Source organism: Cavia porcellus, unplaced genomic scaffold, assembly GCF_034190915.1.
Source record: "Cavia porcellus strain 051 isolate PalLab524CR breed Dunkin Hartley unplaced genomic scaffold, mCavPor4.1 scaffold_20, whole genome shotgun sequence".
NCBI lineage: Eukaryota > Metazoa > Chordata > Mammalia > Rodentia > Caviidae > Cavia > Cavia porcellus.
This window is the reverse complement of record NW_026947503.1, coordinates 11,143,017-11,162,908: the sequence shown is the minus strand read 5'-3', so window position 1 is coordinate 11,162,908 and position 19,892 is coordinate 11,143,017. Positions and strand designations below refer to the sequence as shown.

The 19,892-nt window shown below is 34.3% G+C and overlaps 1 protein-coding gene across 3 annotated transcripts in view; it reads right to left on the bottom strand.

Moving 5' to 3' along the window:
* The window catches only part of Rttn (rotatin), a 182,362-nt gene that overhangs the window by 142,970 nt on the left and 19,500 nt on the right, over nucleotides 1-19,892 (bottom strand). For all 3 annotated transcript variants that reach the window (XR_010041369.1, XM_003466520.5, XM_063231469.1), the window contains exons 11-13: nucleotides 12,098-12,268; nucleotides 1,829-2,041; nucleotides 265-377 (exon numbers count right to left, since the gene is read on the bottom strand). Coding sequence is in view for 2 of the 3 variants with exons in the window: in XM_003466520.5 (XP_003466568.2) it covers nucleotides 265-377; nucleotides 1,829-2,041; nucleotides 12,098-12,268 (497 nt within the window). In the remaining variant the exon portion in view is untranslated. The remainder of the gene's footprint in view (nucleotides 1-264; nucleotides 378-1,828; nucleotides 2,042-12,097; nucleotides 12,269-19,892) is intronic.

Below are 19,892 nucleotides of genomic sequence, written 5' to 3'. Positions count from 1 at the left end.
AAGATGAAGTATATAAAAATCTAAGGACTATCCATTTTCATTATACACATGATCCCTTTAAAGTTTACTCTTGAACGACACAGTTAACAGTGTTAATGCATGTATCCATATACAGTTTAAAGATCACATAAAAAATAATTTAAACTAAAAAATAATACAGATCTAAGGTCCTTTTCATTTATTCCTAAGTTTATATACATACACGTATACACACTTAAACATATAGTGTTCTATAGTAATATATTTTAAAAAAGAAAATATTACATCTTTGAACAAATGAAGATGATTTCTTTTATTAGGGGAAAATGCTGATGATAGGAAAAGCTATGCAAGGCTTGATCTGCAAGCTCCAGTAGTTCTAGAAGATTCTTCTCTCCCTAAAAAAGAGGCAAAATACAATAATGTCAAGTTCAAGTAGAATGAAATTCTCCATTAAACTAATAGGAAAGGGTCCAAGAGATGCAGGGAGAAGAGGAGGAGGAAACGGAAAGCAAAAGCAAAAACAATTAAGATGTGTTATACACATGTACCAACTCCCACAATAAACATGATCATAAAATACTATGAATGTAACAATAATGATAAAAAAAGTAAGCTACTTCAAGAAATGAGATTGTTCAGGGACCCTGAGATGCTTATATTTGCTTAGGGCTACTTTCTCAACAAGTGACCTAAAACTGTCTACCTAGAAGGAAAACTGTGGGGGAACTCCTAGGTGAGTGATATATGTGAATGTGTACTACTTAACCCTGAGAGAGCTTAAAGCTAAGTGGAATTACCTAGTCCTTGGACTGCTTATTTGTGGTTCTACTTCCCTCTTCTAATGCCTGCCAGAGTCTAAGAACACAAGGGACACTCAATATGCCACAGAATAATACCACAGAAATAATTCTCAGTAGGGACACAATTTAAAATTTGGTCAGAAAAAAAATAAGAAGTCAGTGGTAAACCAACTAGGTGTGGGGGTGCACACCTGTAATCCCAGCATTCAGGAGGCCCAGGCAGGAAGATAGCTGTAAATTCGAAGCCAGCCTGGGCTACATAGTAAATCCAAGGCTAGCCTGAACTATACAGCGAGATCCTTTCTGCAAAACTAAAGAAGCCAGTGGCATCAAGATATGTGAAAAGAAAATACATAACAACATAATGGATACATAAAGGAAATTTCTAAATATGGAGTTCAGATAAAATATCATAGTAAGGTCAAAAAAGTAAGAATTTTGTCCCCAATTCTTTAATGTCTTCAGGATCCACTGTGGTATTCTCAGGAAGTAAAGCACTACTGTACTCAATGTCATCCCTAAAATTAATTAGCCCTGTCACTGAAAACATACTAATTAATCTGCTAGTAGTATTTTAAAAAGGAATAACTATTAAAACATAATAATTTCTGTAAAGCTGCACATTTTATAAACAGTGTATTTCACACCTGCATTGAATTTATTAAAAAATCAGTATTTTTATATAAATGTACCAAATATCCATAGAAATTAAAACAAAAATATTTCTTCAAGTATGGCACTCATATTCCTGGTACTATCAATTATCATTCATTTCACATACTGTAAATTACTTCATAGATGCTCACCATTATGTGTTAGGACATTAATAATAACCACCTCTTTAAACCACTGATATTCTGAATATATGACACTCATTAATCTAAAGTCTGTTTTACTTTTATGTAAATCACAACTTTATATTAATCTGGTAACAGACCTGCTCAATAATAACATATCCTTCCTCTAACAATTCAACTGTGGTATGTATATGACTTTGAAAGGATGTTACCCAAAAGATTTTTAAAAGAGATAATAAAACACTATACCTCTTTACCAATGTCAGACAGGAAGTTACAGGCACATGCAATTGAATAAACAGCCTCTGCAGTTCGTTTATAAATACTGTAGTTTTCAGAATTCAGCTGTTCCAAATAGGCCACCACAGCTTCATGGATATTTGGATATTCCAAAGAAATAGGCATGTCCAAAGAAAGTAGAAATAATGCTGTTGACATTGGCTCTGGTAAAAACTCACTGGCCTTGATAAATATGAAGAAAATAAAAGTTAAAATTTGTTCTACAATATCACTCACAATAGCATCAAGAAAAATTAAATTCTTGGAATAACCTAAGCAAGAAAATGAGAAACCATTACAATGAAAACTACAAAACTGTAGTACTTTGAAAATGAATATCAAAGAAGATATCAGAAAATGGAAGGCTAGTCCCTGTTCCCAGACAGGCAGAACCAATATTGTCAAATAGCTATACTTCCAAAACTGATACACAGATTAATGAAATCCCAATCAAAATACCAACAACATTTCTCACAGAACTGGTGAAAATAATCCTAACACTCATATGCTATTCTTTTGTGTGTGTGTGTGGTACCAGGTATCAAACTCACAACCTTGTGCTTGCCACGCAGGTGCTTATGTCACTGAGTTGAGCTAAACCCCTGGCCAGCTAACATTCATAGGAAACTAGAAGAAACCCAGGAGAGCGAAAACAATCCTGAGCAATTAGAACAAAGCAGGCGGCATCACAATCTTGATTTCAAGTTACACTACAAGGCTACTTTATTAAAAAAAACAAAAAAAAACAGCAAGGTACTGATACAAAGACATGTGGATAACTGGAACAGAACAGAAAATACCAAACAACTACAGGCATGTTCAGCCATCTGATCTTTGGCAAAGGGGCCAAAAACATAGCTGGAGGAAAGATAGCCTCTCTAACAAATGATGCTGGGAAAACTGGTATTCAAATGCAGGAGACTGAATCCAGATACACATCCCTCACCATGTATTAAACCAAAATCAAAATGGGTCAAAAATCTAAATGTTGAAACAGAAACATTTGATTTGCTGGAAAATAAAATAGGTAAAAATTTGAAGGCATAGGTACGGACTTTCTGAACAGAACTCCAACTGCACAAGAAATAACATCAAGAGTCAACAAATGGTATTATATCAAATTGCAATACTTTTACATCAAAAACAACCAAGAGTGAAGAGACAGCCTACAAAATAGGAAACATCTTCCACCAGCTCCTCTTCAAGGGACTGATTTATAAAGTACATAAAGAATTCCAAAAACTAAGATACCCCAAAATAAAAACACCCAATAAAAAATGGACAACTGAAATAAACAGACACTTCTCAGGAGAAGTATGAATGGCCAACAAATACACAAAAAACAGTATAACATCCTGGCCATTAGAGTAAAGCAAATTAAAACAACACTGAGACTCTATCTTACTCTAGAAAGAATGGTGTACATCAAGAAATTAATAAATGCTGGTGAGGCTGGGGAAGAAACAGGAATTTGTACACTGTTGGCGGAAATGTAAACTAGTACAACCACTTGGCAGTCCGTATATAGGTACCTCAAAACACTAATATTAGAAATTCATTCCACTTGACCCAGGTATTCTCCTTCTAGATATTTTTCTGAAAAAATTAAAGACATCATATTACAGTGACACACGCATACCCATGTTTATGGCAGTACAACTCATAAAACAAATTGCTAAATTGTAAAAGTGGATTATATGTACATCAGCAGATGAATGGATAAAAAATGTGGTATTCATAGTCAATGGAGCACTATTCTAGATAAACAGGATAAATAAATCATTTGGAGGAAAATGGATGCATCTTGAGATACTGTTAAATGAAATAAAGTTTAAGTTAGTTATAATGTTAAGTGAAACATATCAGACTTACAAGCTTAAATATTAGATGATTTCTCTTATATGAGAAACATAAAATATAAATAAATTAAATAGCAAACCAAAAGACACTAAGAAACTGGGAGATAAATCTTTTGCAAAAGGAAACGGACCAAGAGATAAAGGCAGGCAAGAGAGAGGAGCAGTGAGGATTTAAAAACAGAATTAAGATATGTTATATACATATGCCATCTCCCTAAAATGAACATAATCATATATAGTTCAAACATACACTACTAAAAATAACAAAAGATGAGAAAAAATTGTTTTAAAAAAAAAACTTTTTAAGAAAAACATGGTGGGGTTAGGGGGTTAGCTCAGCAGCACATTTGCCTGGCAAGTGTGAAGTCATGAGTTCAATCCCAGGTGCCAAAAAAAATCTAAAAAACAGAAAAGAAAAACATGGTGGACTAGAATCTTAATGTGATCCATTTTCCCTTTTAATAGACATTACAAAATCTATGTTGTTTTCAGAAAACATTCTATGTACAAATGTACCATCCACTTGTATGCCTTTGTTCAGTGCAACTTTTTCTGCCTGAATATCTCAAATCCAAGTATCAACTCCTTCTCAGAACCCAACATACTGGAACTTTTTCTCCTTCCCCAACTCAACACCCAGAATTACTCTCTCCTTCTGCTCTGTACCATATTTACACATATTAATGAAATATAGTATAGATTCTTTTTTCTGAGCACTGTGTGCATTTGCACACAGATGTCCAAAAAAACTCCAATAGACTCCTGAGGAAAAGACCACCTCCCCCCCCATAAAAACACACACACAGAGCTTAGTACATATTAAATTTGTTTTTTTTTATAAATTACTTTATTTGTCAATATTAAGAAGAAAAGGTAAAACAAAATTTCACAACAAAATAATGAAAAAGTAAGAATTGTTGATAAATTACACAACATTATCTTTAGTCACTCAAGTACAAAATATGGGCATAAAAATTTCTTCAATCAATATTAAAATTAATATTAATCAATCAATATTAAAAAGTCAATATTAAAATTGAATAAAACTAAATAAAGCATACAGATTGATTTAAACAGAAAATGATTTTTGCTCTTGTGTTTTAAAGGAGAAAGAGAAAATTTAACATAATACTTTAGTTCTAGAATCATCACAGAACACATGCCTATTATATCGATTATATACATTTTATAACTAAATCAATGGACTTAAAGTTATAAGGACTATTTTTTAATGGTTCTAGTTTTACAGTAAGGGTCTATACACAAAGAAATAAAATGTAGAGAAAGTCATTTGTCAGGATCACTAATAATTGAAATGCCATCTTTTCTACAATGGTCACGATTTATTTTACAGATGATCAGTTTTAAGGATAATCATTAGCTGCCTATAAGTCTAATATGAAGAGTTGCATGAGCTAAATAATATACTCAAGTGAAATAAAGTTGCTACATGGAGATAATAAACTATAGCAATCAGAATTTTGCATTATACACATTAAAAAAAATTGCAGACAGCAGTTATGGTCTGCAGCTGCAGTGGCAATTACATACTGTCCCTGGCATGGCCCAAGTATAGTAGCTCTATCCCAAAGACCACAGTGTCTCTGTGTTCAAGAACTGGCCCTTTCTGGATGGCCAAGGCCACCAATATACACTATTCCATTGAAAAAAAGTCTGATTTGGCCCAGTGTTTCTTCTGCTTCAAGGAGCTGAAAGCACTGGAGCCAGATAAAAATCCCACAGAGCATTGATGATAAACCTGTTAGAGACAAATGCCCAAGCTGAAACCCAAAACCTATTTATTAATTGTGAAGTGCCAATACTACAACTAAACCTGAATACTGAGGTTTTAATTTAGAGAAAGCCCACTCATACATTAACACCTTTTGTGTTAAAAGAAAAACAATATGTGTAACAGAGCTTCCCCAGCAACGCCAAAGACAAACAAAGAGCATACATCTGGCTGTACATTCATTTTTGTCAAGAACCAGTATGCGAATTAACCCATAGTAAATTCTTGAAACTAGACAAAGAGTGAGCCAAACAGTAAAGGAAATGAACAGGAAGCAGAAAGAATCTGAAGAAACTGCAAAGCAAGTCCACTACACCATCAAGCAGCGGCTGCCTTGGAATGAGCCCCTTGGAGTACCTGTGGTCGCCTGGTCCTGGAGTGATACATTATCTCCAAGGCATGCCCCCCAGTGTTTCCAACCTGTCATTTAGGAAAGGAGAGCACCAAAATTTTGAAATTGGGTATTCAAACTGATTTTCATCAAGTAGCACCAGTGGCTCCTCTGCCTAACTGGCTGATTGATGATGCTGATCACAATGATACCATCTTTTTCACTAAGCTTTCTCAACAAAGACTGTCACTCTGTTGAGTCACTGGTAGCAGGAGAGAAGTGTGTGAGGAGGAGGCCAGGGTTCCTGCAATTGGACTGGATTAGGGGAAGGAGGCTAAACTCTCATGCAAGGAGTCTGTGGTTTTGAAGCTTTGAATACCTGTAAACCTGCTAGTGTGCACCAGGCTGCTGATAATTCACCTTTTGATGTGTACTTCTAATGGAGGGCAACAGAATAAATTTATTTTAAAAATGAGAAACAAAGGTAACAATTGTTAGAAAGTCAAGAGAAATTTCATGATTTTGTGAAGAACTCTCCTAGTGGAGAAAAGAGCAAGACAGAAACTAAATTATCTACTCACCTATTACTCACTTAGCAAATAGTAATTTAGACCCGACTTGTGTTCTTCTGTATGCCAAGCACCCTTTTCCAATCCTGGAAACACAGAAGAAATAAAACCTCTTTCCTCATAAAGCTGAAATTCCTCTGGAGAAGGCAGAGGGCAAACTGATGCACAGATGTCGCTTGTGGACAAAAGTGCTACGAAAAACGTTGTAAGTGGACTAGGACGACTGCAGTGAATGGGAAGCAGGGAAGCGCCACCACTTTAAAGCAGCAGGCAAAAGTGTCTAATAAGGAACTTCCAGTAGAGACTTGGAAGAGTCAGGAGCCATGTGGATATCAGAGGAAAAGCAGTCCTATAGGAGAGAACAGCCACAAAGTCTCAGAGAGCAAAGAGCTAGGGATGAAGACAAAGAGGAGTGGTGAGCCAGAGCATCATAAGGACAGGAGAGTTTTAAGTAGTACTAATAAGTCTTTAAAGACCAAATGGTAAATTGTAAAAATGGAAGCTATGGAGCAATGAGGCATCTTACTTCACTAATCCAGGCAAATCAGGATAATAAAGTCAACTCAAAGAGATCAGAGGCTTGAATTTTTTTTTTTTAATCGGTACCGGGGATCAAACTCACGACCGCCTGCTTGCAAGGCAGGTGCTTATGCCGCTGAGCTAAATCCCCAGCCCCTAGATGCTTGAAATTTAAGGAAGAAACAGCAATTTTTGCTGATATAGGTATGAGTAAAAGCCAGAAATCAAGGCTGAGCTAAGATTTTTTAACCTAGCCAGTTATCAACTGGAAGAATGAAGTTAGCACTTACCATAATGGTGAAGAATATAAGGAGAATGCACTTGTAACAGTAAGCAAAAAACTAGGTTTGAGACATGAAACTGTAGACATCTCCTGCCATCCAATAAAGATGTCAGAAAGGACACTGGCTGTCCAGACCTTTGGAGTTCAAATGGTATGTCTGATATGGAAATATAAAACTTTGAAAACATAAACAAATAGATGCACGTTTCCTAAGAATCATAGTTAGTCCTGAATTCTACCCTTTTAAGTTACAAAGTTAAGGAGAAATAAGCAATGGAGCCTTAGTGAGTTGGACACTGTTCTAAAATAATGTAGTATATCCCAATGAATCTAACTTATTTCCGTTTTTAAAAGCACTTTCTCACTTTAGTAAAAAATAAGAAAAATAATTGCTGTGAGAATTTCATGTGCGCACACACAAAGAATTATACAAGCAGTAAGTAGAGCATAGGGTAAGTAGCAATAAATTCTCAATAAATAGTTTTCTTTTTTCCTCTCTTTCTCTTCACCAAGGTATTCTGATATTTTCACCCTGGATGCCTGTATCTATTTGTTTTTGTCACTCAAACTCACATGCTAAGGTCATAAGCTTAATTTTTGCATGGCCCAATAAACTAATCGGTTCACATCTGGATTGTTTAGAGCAAAAATGATCCCCAAAAAGCTCGTGTGTGCAGACGCAGGGATGTTAGAAAATCATCAGGTCATGGGGATCCAAGTCATCAATGGATGAATCCACTGTTGAGTTCATAGTTTAAGGTCCTCAAAGAGGTAGTGATTGGTTAGAGGAAGCAAGTCAGTGGAAGCATAGCCTGGTAAGATACATTCTAGTGCTAGGGCCTTTATCTCTCTGTGGTAATATTCCACTCACTCTGCTTCCTGGATGCCCTGAGGGAAGCAGCTTTTCTCCCCCATGCCCTTCTGCCATGATCTTTCTGCCTTTGGGCCAGCCAACAGTAGACCAAAATCTCTGAAAGTATATGCTGAAATAAACATTTTCTCCTTTACGTTGTATATGTCAGGTACTTTGTCTCAGTAATGGACAGTACAATATCCCAGACTTAAGATAGCCATTTTGTATATAAAGACATTAATTACATGTCATTTGTAATTTGGAAATGAGGAAGTTTCAGTGCAAATACATCACCATTGTCAGACAAGAAGAGTCAACATCATGTCACTTCTTCTAATAGGCAGTGAAGTGTAATATTACAATTTTTGGTCAAAGTATTTTACTCAGTGTTTATTAGAAATGCAGACTGAAAGCCCTACCCTGAGATCTGCTTGCATACTGCAGCTTGAAAATCACTGTTCTGAGTCAGGTATCAGACACAATCCAATGCCAGCTATTCAGGAGGCTGAGGCCATAGGAGCATTGTTCAATGTTCGCTAAGCAATTTAAGACTGGGGTTGTAGCTCAGTGGTAGAGTGTTTCTCTGACATTCATGAGGACCTGGGTTCAATACCAAAGAGTGTTTAAAAAAAAAAAAAAAAGGAATTAGAAAAGCACTGCCATGAATAGTTTGATCAGTTGCACCAACCATGAGATTTTATAAACCTCAATGAAAGTCAAAGTCTTTGTGGATAAATTCTTCCTTACATTCAGTCAGCTTGGCTAGCTGAGAAACCGTACTAGCAGTTCCTAGGATGCTCTATAACCTGCCTTCAGCATTGGGCCAGTACTTTGGGCTCTTATTTCTATGTTTCCACAAATACAATACCCTTCATTTTATCAATTTGGTTTATCCAACTTTAGTATTTTTCATAAGACTACCACCTTGTTATCCTATAAATCAGTGCTCTCTAAAATTGTTTAAATATCAATGAATGTCAGTTTCAGAGAGGCCTTTAATGCCATTTTGTCATTTTCAGGAAATCTCTACACAGATCTTTATATTTGTTTTCTAACACCCAAATTACATATTTGGTAAGTAGCAATTATTAAATATAAAAATGAATGAATGAAAGACAGGAAAAGACATTTTGAAGGTTGAAAGTTTCAGAGTTCAAATTCCACTTCAGTTGTTGGTGGGCTCATAACAAGCAGAGGGCAGCAAAACCTTACATTTATATAAAATGAAGACATGAAGAGCAATGGAATAGGATTTTTGTTTATATTTCATTTTGAAGTACTTAGTTAATTAACTAGTTAAAATGTGGCTATCAAGAGCAGATGATCAAAACTTTTCTAAGGAAGTTTAAAGAGACAGCAAAATCTAAGTGTATCAATTTCTTCTAAAACAATAAAAAATAATACTTTCAAAACAAAAATGCATGGAGAATTAACTGTTACTGTAGCTCTAAACTAAGTCAAAATAAATTACTGATTTCTATTCTAAATGTGTTTTGCTAATAAGCACAGAAATGAAAAATAAAAAAACAAAAACAAGAAACTGAGAGAATACCTAAGTGTTTTGATATTTTAAACTACAGATAAATTAATGACTTGTGATACTTTAATACGTTACTGTAGCACCAATTTTTCAATTAGATGGTTATATGCAAATACCTACTTCTAGTCTTTTATGACTAGAACTTTTTCATTTTCTTAATCTTTTTGCTTTGGAAAATTATCACTCTTCAAAACAGAAAATTACTTCAGAAACACAATAATCAATTAAATTTAAAATTCACAATTAACAAAAGTGACATTATTTTTCATAAAACAAAATACTACCTTCAAAATATAAATCTGTACTCATTTTCCCAGATGACTGAGTAGTATATTGCATAGCTAAGCATTAATATAAAGTAGAATTTGAACTATATGCTTCACAGAATTCTAGGGAAATAAATGAAATTGATTAATTACTAACCAATTAATAACTAAGGGCCACAAAAAAGTGTAAGAAATAGTTCCCTAGGGACTGGGGATTTAGCTCAGCGGCATAAGAACCTGCCTTGCAAGCAGGCGACTGTGAGTTCAATCCCTGGTACCGATAAAAAAAAAAAAGAAAAGAAAAGAAAAAGAAATAGTTCCCTAGTTGCCAATTTCTTTTGTACCTTCATTTAAGTGGGCCAACCATTTGCTTTTGCAGTAAGTAAACTACAAAACACTTGTACATCAATCATTTTAGATATAATTTCTTTGAACATTAAAATGTTTTTTAAATGACCATGTTAATTTTCTAAATAAAAATTAAAAATTAAAAACACCCTAAGGGTGAGCCTGTTGCTGAGGGGTAGAGCCCTTCACTAGCATGCACAAGGCCCTGAATTTGACTCCGAACACCACCTAAATAAAAGACCAGTGCTTCATAAAAGAAAAGGTTACGTAAACTAGAAAACCAGAAAAAAAACACAATACTACAATAAAGACTAGCATAGAAGTTTACTGCTATTCAGGGTAGAAATGCACCTTTGTGGAAGATAACTAAAAGAATATATTAATCACAAAGAGAACTTTCAAAGGACTAAAACATCAATTTATACAACAAGTAACTAAAACTATAGTTTACACTCAACAACAAATTATCAAATATCAAAAACAAAAAGCCAGACAAATAACAGGATACTTAATGTTACCAAGTATGTATTTCTTAAAATTCTTTTGCTAAATTTAAAATATTAAGCAACTAAGCTGATGGAAGAAAGGATGCAGACAAAGTAAACCTTGAAGAGAAATATTTACCAAAAACAAAAAAAAATCATTTAGGTTATTAAACAGCAGAATACTCCCACATTAGTAATATACATCAAATATGACTAGTACAACAAACAAAACAACCCTAAGCAATGAACTCATTCAAAACTTAGAAATTAAAGCATTGCTGAGTTTACTTTGAACTGGTATAACAAGAGGGGAAAAAGTTACATGACATTAACATATGCTAACAAGCAAATAATTTCTGAATTACTCTGGAAAGTATTTGTGTGTATGTGAAGAAATTGGGAAATGATTTAAAAAAAAATACCTCTACTTATCTTTAAAGAAGAAAAAGTGAAGCTTAATGTAAGAGCACATATATTCCCCTGCAGAGAAGAGATTACTAAGTTTTTAATGACTTTCATTCAAGCAAAAGATTTATCAAGAACATAAATTGTGTATGTGTGTGTGTAAGTCTGTTTTTGTTTTTCTCAAGTATCTTAAGTCTAGTACCCTTATTATATGTGAACCATAGGTAGGCATAGTAGGTATAGAAGACATGATTCTTATCTTCAAAGTGATCCCAAAGTTATTAAAGAAATGAAGCCAGGCATGGTGGTATACACCTATAGTTCTAGCACTGGCATGATAATACAAGTTCAAACCCAGCCTCGGCAACTTAGTAACTTAGTAAGACCTTGTCTCAAAATAAAACTAAAAAGGGCCAAGGATATAACTCAATTTACAGTATTTCTGGATTCAATCCCCAGTACCAAAAAAAAAAAAAAAAAAAAAAACAAAGAAAGAAAGATTTTTCTGTTAATAAGACTAAAATTGTACAGGACTAGTTCTAACATACATTTAATGAACAAGTGAAGGAATGAACAAATGTACAGGATTTCAATAAAACATACTATAAAAAATTGTTAGATTCAAAAATGATTTTCTATCAAATGACCTCTGAGAACTTTTCAAAATGTTAACTATATTTCAATTTCCATATTTCATTTAAAATCATTACATAAGCTGGGCGAAGCAGCTCACAGCTGTAATCCCAGCACTCAGGAGACTAAGGCGGGAGGATCACTGCAAGTTCCAGACCAGCCTGGGCTACACAGTTAGCTCAAGGCCAGCCTGAATGGCACAGTGAAACCTTGTCTCAAAAAGACAAAATAATAATAAAATAAAATCATTGCATATATACTTATTTTGAAAATGTTCTGAACAGAACCATGAAATGATCAAAGACATTCACAGCAAAGCATTCCTTTATAAGATTCAGTAGGCAGCAATGCCTTACCTTTTCAACAGGGAGAAGTATTTGTAACAGTCGAACCGCAAACAGAGAAATGCTGACAAATGCCATTCTGTGGTGCACTAGCATTACCTCTGGTTGTTCCAAACCAACACGGCTTTTATGGTAACACATGGTTTCTCCAAGAGACCCCAACACCAGTAGCAGTTTCTCCTTCTGAAAACATTCAAAGTAAAATAACCAATTTTAGGGACTAAAATTGCAAAATCCATCAAGTACAGTTTAAAATATTATTACTGACCAGCAAAACAAAAACCTTTACACCTCTAAATGAGAATATCGGGTATTTGTTGAAATAATAAAAAAGTACAAAACAGTAACAAGCATGCCTATATTTAAATAAAAACTAACCATCTGTAATTATTTAATGAGGTATCTAATAATAAAGAAAAAGTAAATTAAAAGATATAAAAGTTTAATGAACCATGTATTTCTTCTAATTTCTAGTTTAAATGCTTCCACTTTAACACAAGCATGTACACTTTTTCAAGTATTCATTAGATTTATTACATGCTTCATACAGCAGCAGACATAACGGGAAAAAAAGCATTAGTACAAGAAGACGTGATCTTTGTCTTAAGATTCATCCCAAATTTTTACTATCAATATTTTTTTAAATTTTATTTAAAGAAAGAAAAAACAAAACAGAAAATGGGTAGAAATAATACATACATTCAAAGAAAAAAATAAACAGTAATAAATCATTAGTTGATGTTTACATATTGTCCTCTTACAAATTGCTCAAGATACAAAAGTGGAACATATAAGTGGGAATTCAAACAGAGACACTGCAAATAGTTCGGTTTAACTATCTAATAAAAACTTAGTAATATGGTTATCAATCCCATACACTAAAACATACATGCATTTATCCACATCTTCATTTATGTTGAGATTAAACAAACCAAAGCACTAAAATCACTCTGAACTAAGAATAATAGTATTGCTGGATTTCACATCATGACACTCTGGAATCAGCACTGGGTACTGTAGTGCCTTTTGTTCCTTCAAAGTATTTGTTCATTTCATCATGTGTCATAAGATCAATTCACATAAACTGTTTATAGGTTTTACGCAAACATGAGTCTTAACATATATTTCTATCCTTTCTGTATTAGAAGGAAAAAATAGAACAAAGCAGGACAGAACAAAACATATTCCTATAGACACATAAAACTAAAAAGACATATAAAACTGCTGTACAAGGAGTTCTATCATGGTTACTGTGTTGTCTCCTGTTATCATCAATAGAATTGGCTATATCATCAGACATAGTATAATTGAATCTATCAATACATAACAGTATTAATAGAAATCTAACTTTGTAGATAGTGTAGAACTACAAAAACAAGTAGTAATCAAACCAGAATGGGTATCGTAGTGAATCATTGTCATTTACAGTATAATCGTCTATGCTCTCAGATTTGATACTATCAACCTTAATAGTTTTGAATAAAGTCTGTCAATAACAGCAATCAAACAAATCAGATTTAACTAAGATCATTCATGATAAAACAGAGTAAGTTATACAGGGATCTAGATTAAGTTAATAGGAAATTAAAGATGATTACGGTGCGATATCCTGATATTTTGGGGATAGCTGTCTGTGTCCTCAGATCTAGTGCTTATATACAAACTGGGATGGAATAAGTTCTATCTAAGCAGAGTGGTGCGAGTAATATGGGTTTTAATTCCTCATACACTATTAGCAATATCTTCTGCTGTCTTTTTAAAAACTATTCCTCGCCCTTTCACTCCCCCAGGGTGTACTGTGCATTTTTGGGTCTCCCAACACCATCAGTTTTATACTGGGGCGGGGGGCGGGGGGAGCAACCTGCTATTTACCTAAGTAGTTCCAAACCTTCTCACTCCTGGACTTGATCTCTAGTTGTACTTCTTTACCTATTAAAGCCTGTCTTTCCAACCTATCCATAAATACTGGTCCAGTTGCCCCATCACATAGACTACTGTTTTCTCATATTTGATTTTCAGTCCATATATCCTTCTTCAGGTTAATTATATTTCCTACAAAAAGCATCTCAGTGACCCTAGCTCTTGATCCACTCGGCCTGCAATTCTGTCTTTTTTTTCCTTAAGTTAGTATATCTAGGCCATCTATATTAGAAATTATATCCAACCTTCTCTGCTTCATTTCTGCTGTGCTCTTTTTCCATCATTAGGTGTCTGTTTGTCTTCTTCATTTCGATTTCCACTCCATTGACTGAGGCCTCTCTGCCACAGTTCCTGAAACCCTGGTACTTTTCTCTCTCTTTAGAATGTCCTGCAGTATTCTTTGTAGAGTTGGACTGCAAATTCCCCCAGTTCCTCTTTATCTTGGAAGCATCTTGTTTCTCCATGAATTTCAAGAGACAGTTTTTCAGGGTCCATCAATCTGGGCTGGAGGTTATTTTCTTTCAGGGCTTGGAATACTTCACTCCACACTCCTTGATTTGGTGGTTTGTGCAGAAAAGTCTGCCGTAATTCTGATGGGCTTTCCTTTGTAAGTAATCTGTTTCTTGTCTTTGACAGATTTTAATATTTTGTTCTTATATTAGATTTCTGGGATCTTGATTATTATGTGCCTGGGTGTAGGCATATTATTATGTGTTTTGGTTGTAGATGGCTGGAGTTCTGTATGCCTCATACATCTGAGTATCATTTCCTTTTCCTGTGTTTGAGAAGTTTTCCTTAATTATATCTGTGAATAGCCTTCATAGTTTCTTTGTTTATATTCCTGCTTCTTCATTCACATTCTTTATTCTCAAGTTATAGATCCTCTTGCCGTCTTCTAGCCTTTGTATTGTTACTGCTTGTTTCTTTGGGGGTTTTGTTTTTTTTATCAGTACAGGGGATCAAACTCACCACTGCCTGCTTGCAAGGCAGGTGCTTATGCTGCTGAGCTAACTCCCCAGCCCCTTCCTTGTTATTTTTAAGAAAATTTTCCTTTCATGATCTCACATTGCAAATCTATCCTCCAGTTTGAATAATCTATCCTTAGTTTCTTTCAGGCAGTTTTGCCAGCTTTCAATGGAGTTTTTAATTTCCTGGTAATCTCTGCTTCATGTATTCTGTTTTCTTTATATTCTTTATCAAATGATTCTCCCCCTTTTTTTTTTGTTTTCCTCCATTCTTCCATCTGTGTCTTGAGAGGCACTTAGCATTTCTTTTATTAACCTATTTATATCTTGCTTTACTTGGTTAAATATTTCACTTTTGAACTCATCTACGAGGTCTGGAAGATATCGCTTTATGCCTCTGGTGCCATGTCTGATACTGCATGTTTGCCGTCCTCAATTTCCTTTGCATTTACCTTTCATGGATCAGTGTTCTCAGGGCTGGGGGCTGGGAACCCTTTCTTGTTGCTTCCTCTTCTCATATTTTTTGTTCCTCCCATACAGGTGTATATAGGAGGCCCTGGTTTCTTTCTTTGTTGGTTACAGTTTGTCTGAAGCGCACTGATTAGGTGCTCCTGCCCACTGCAGTGTACTATGGAGGTACAAACAGGGGCAGCATATGCTGGTCCCTCCCCACTTCACTGCCTCAGGGTGCGCTGCCAGGCATAGGGACTTGATTTGGGATAACCTATTGGGTCTCAGTCTGGGGCATGATCCAGGCCACACACACTCCACCAAGGCCGCTTGAGAAGGGAGCAGCTGACTGAAGTCACTGCTGCTCCTTGTTCTCACCAGTCTGCCCAGCCCCAGAGTGTCGTCTGTTGGAGCCCCTTTTTCTGTGGATTGGTTTTATTCTCGTCACTCACTGCAGGTCGATGCAGGTTCCCCGCCAGCTCAGCTCGAAGACTCCTGACCTCAGTGCAAGTGTATCTCTAGTGAGTTGAAGCGGTGGGCTTCCGGGTAGCTCGGTAAGTCTCGGCTGTGCAAGTTCAAGTGCTACAGTGGGAACACTGAGCCTTTAGCTGTTCCAATAGTACATTTAATTGGTTTCTTTCAGCTTAGTTTGTTCCTGGGTTAGGAGGATCATTCTCCCTCTATTCGGGACTCCCCACGCTGTACTATTTTTGGAATCTAAGTTGACTATCTCAGGGAGCCTCTGTAGCCTGTTGTTATCTATCTGCCATCTTCACCAGAACCCCCATCCCAAATTTACTAAATAAGCAAAACAGTCAAATAATTAAAAATAATATTATATGAACATGCATTTCAGGTTAATAAGGTTGTTTTAAGGAAAAAAACTCAGTTATCATAAACTTCTATGTAATTTCCCATTTAAATAGATGTTAATCTTTTAATGGAAAGGCATATGTAAAATATAAAGAAAAGTTATAATTAGTGTGACTTACAAGTAATACTAACATAGACCAAAATATATCCAAGATATACTAACATGCCCCAAGGGGCATTACTGATGCACAGGTAGCCCATTGGTATTCATTTGGCACCACAAGTAAATTGCCTAGGGGCAGGAAGATGACCTCAAGATAGAGTCCCTTGGTTCCGCCTCCAAGGCTTTACCGGCTACAGTGTACCATCTGGGGCAAAAACCTTTCAGTATCCTAAAACTCTATATGCTGAATTACAGAGTACCAGACATGACTGACTTTGATGGAAATATCCAGAAATTTGAATATATTTCCTCAAGTATATAACTTATAAGTTGATAACACATTATTCCATTTTACTCCATTAATAATTCTACTTTCTCTGTAAAATTGGCAAAAGTATGGATATTGAGAAATTTTCTTTACTTCTTTTAACATATATATAAAGGTAAGAGTTTTTCTAAAACATTTATCCTTTTTAAAGAAGTAAATCAAATATAATTTCAAGAGCAATGTTTGATTTAGCATTTCTAACAAGCTGGCACTTATATGACAGATTTAACCTTTAAAATAAAAATAATCCATTGAATCATACAAGATCAGCAGCCAAAAGCAAAAATGTGAATGACTAATTTTTTACAGATAAATGTTCTGGCCAAGAAAGTTTAATTTAAGAAGCAACTGATAAATCATTCCTCACATTTCTAAGGAAAAACTCACTTGTTAAAAACCATCGATATGTGAAAATCTCCCTAAAGACCTACAAAGTGTCATAACCTTAACAACTAAAGAAAAATCAAAATTAAGAACTGTATCAGTAATTGAAGAGGCTTAAAACACGAACAGATTGCAAAAAAAAAAAAAAAAATGTAATTTGTTTCTCTTTTTAAGAGGTTTGTATTACTTCAAAAATGAAAAGTTTGGGATTTCCACACATGATGCTATAGTTTGGATGTTCAATGTCCCCAGAGGTCAATGTGTTGAAAGCCTGGGCCCCTGGGTGGTACTACTGGACATGCAAAGACTGCAGGAGATAGGCATAGTAAGAGACCCTTAGGGCACGGGGCCATTCACTTCAAGGGGAATGCAAGACCCTAGAATCTTTCTTTTTTTGTTGCCTGGCCACGAAATAAGCAGTTTTCTGTTATACTGCCCACTACTAGCAGCCAATACACCCATAAGCAGTCTAAAACAATAGGGTCACCCAAACTTGGACCAGAACCTATAAAACTGACTCTTTCTATTTATAAGTTAATTACTTCATAAATTTCATTATACTGATGGAAAGCTGACCCATACAAATGGGTACTACTATTAAGCAAAAACTTATTTTATATCAGTATATATCTTATTTTACTTATTTTTTATTTTCTGATCTCTACTCAAAAGGATTTCAGGCAGCCTACAACAAAGTTTAACTAAATATAGATGGAGAGATCAAAAAGAAAGGAAATTTGGTAACTATATGAGTTAATATAAACTTTTACGACTAATAAGTTTTTATTCTACTTCACTGACAAGGTGAGCAAAAAGAAAGGAAAGGGAGAGGAGGGGAGGGAAAGAATGATAAATCTGACTACTAAACATATCAAACTTATCATCTTGTTTTGAAATTCTATATAACCATTGGTTTTTGTTATTTTTGCTGTCATTTTTCTTTTGTTATTGTTGTTGTTGGATTTTTTGGTTCTTTTCTCTTTAAAATAAAAAAGACATATTAAACATCAAATACGTGGACAGAAAAATTAGCAAATCAAAAAAGAACTGAAATTCTTAAATGAGAAGACCGATACAACAAAAATTTGAAAACGTTGTTAACAGACAATAGTTAAAAGCATGACTAAATAATGTTGATGGATCAGAAAATAAATTTTTAAGATGTCAGTTCTACCCAAATTTATATACAGACTCAACTCTATTCTATTCAAAATCACAACAGGGTTTTGTTGTTATTTTGAATTGACAAGTTGACTTCACACTGACCTAAAAAAGCAAAAGTAACTTTGAAAAAGAACAACAAAGCAGAAAGACTTATTTATGAAAAATTACAATAATCAAAGCAGTTGGGAACTGACAACAACAAAAAAATAAATCAATGGAACAACAGTACATAAGTAAACCCACACACAAGCAGTGGTTAGGTAGAGAGCTCGGGAAAAAATAGTCATGGGAACAAATAGTGTTTACACAACTGTATAGCTTGATGCAAAACCAAATAAAACAAAAACTTCATTCCCTTTCCTTGTATTACATACACAAATTAACTCAAAATTAATCATAGAAATTCATTCACAATAACACTAATATGAATAAAGTACTTCAGGATTTTTTTATAGACCTACATTTGTTCATTAAATGCCACAAAAGATGGTCAACATCACTTAATCACTAGGGAAATACAAATCAAAAGCAAACTAAGTACCATTATGCATCTATTTTTAAAAAGTAAATAATCTAAACATACCAAATGCTAGAGAAAAATGTGGAACAAGTGGAATGTCCACTGAAATCTATGTTTAATAAGTACAAATAAGAAACAATCTGCATTTACATCAACAGATAATAGGTACAGTGGTGTAGGCATGGAATATGGAAAACTCAGAAATAAAATTTTAGAAGTATTGATATATTCAACCCATATTAAAGTAATCAAACTGAGTGAAAGAACTGGTAAAAAAGCATACAAACTGAGTTACTCATAAAAATGCAAAATAATCTATATTATAGGTGTATACACATATCAAAATTTACCAAAAACCTTTAAATATGTACAAGTTATTAAATTTCAACAAAGATGTTAAATACACTATATTTGCACTTAGAAAAATACATGAGTCAAAAAACGTGTGAAAACTATATGAAGAAAATATTTTTGATATATGAATATACAAGATTTAAAAAATGGAAAGATATAGCATGGTATTTCCCAACGAGAGAAGTCTTTCTATGAATCAAGATCCAGAACCAATTAAAGAAAAAAGAAAAATCCAGCTATATGAAAATAAAGAGAATGAAGGTTTTTATATTGTCTGAAACAGCATTAATAAAGTCTAAGTCTTTAAGCAGAAAAAAAAAAAAAAACACCATCACCTAAATAAGAACAAAAGTTACAACTCGTTTCATAATGTTAGTCTCCTTTATATATAAAGAGCTCTTACAGATCAGTAAGAGGGCCTAAAGACTAATGACCCAAGAGAAAAAAAAAAAAAAACGGATATACATATACAAACTTTTAAGGAAAACACACATTCTCTCTCTCTCTTAAAATTATCGAGAAATGTTCACATTTCTTGGAGAAGTGTGAATTAATACTACATAGATATATAATGTTTATCAGATGCCAAAAATCTGAGGTTTGTCTGCTACGAGAGAAATGCATTCTATCTTGTTTTTAGTTTTTATTAGTATATGTTTGTGATACAGAATTAATATAGTCATTATGTGGGGTCAAACATGTACATACTGATTTCCAATCCTTTTTTACTTCCTCTGTCCCTTCTC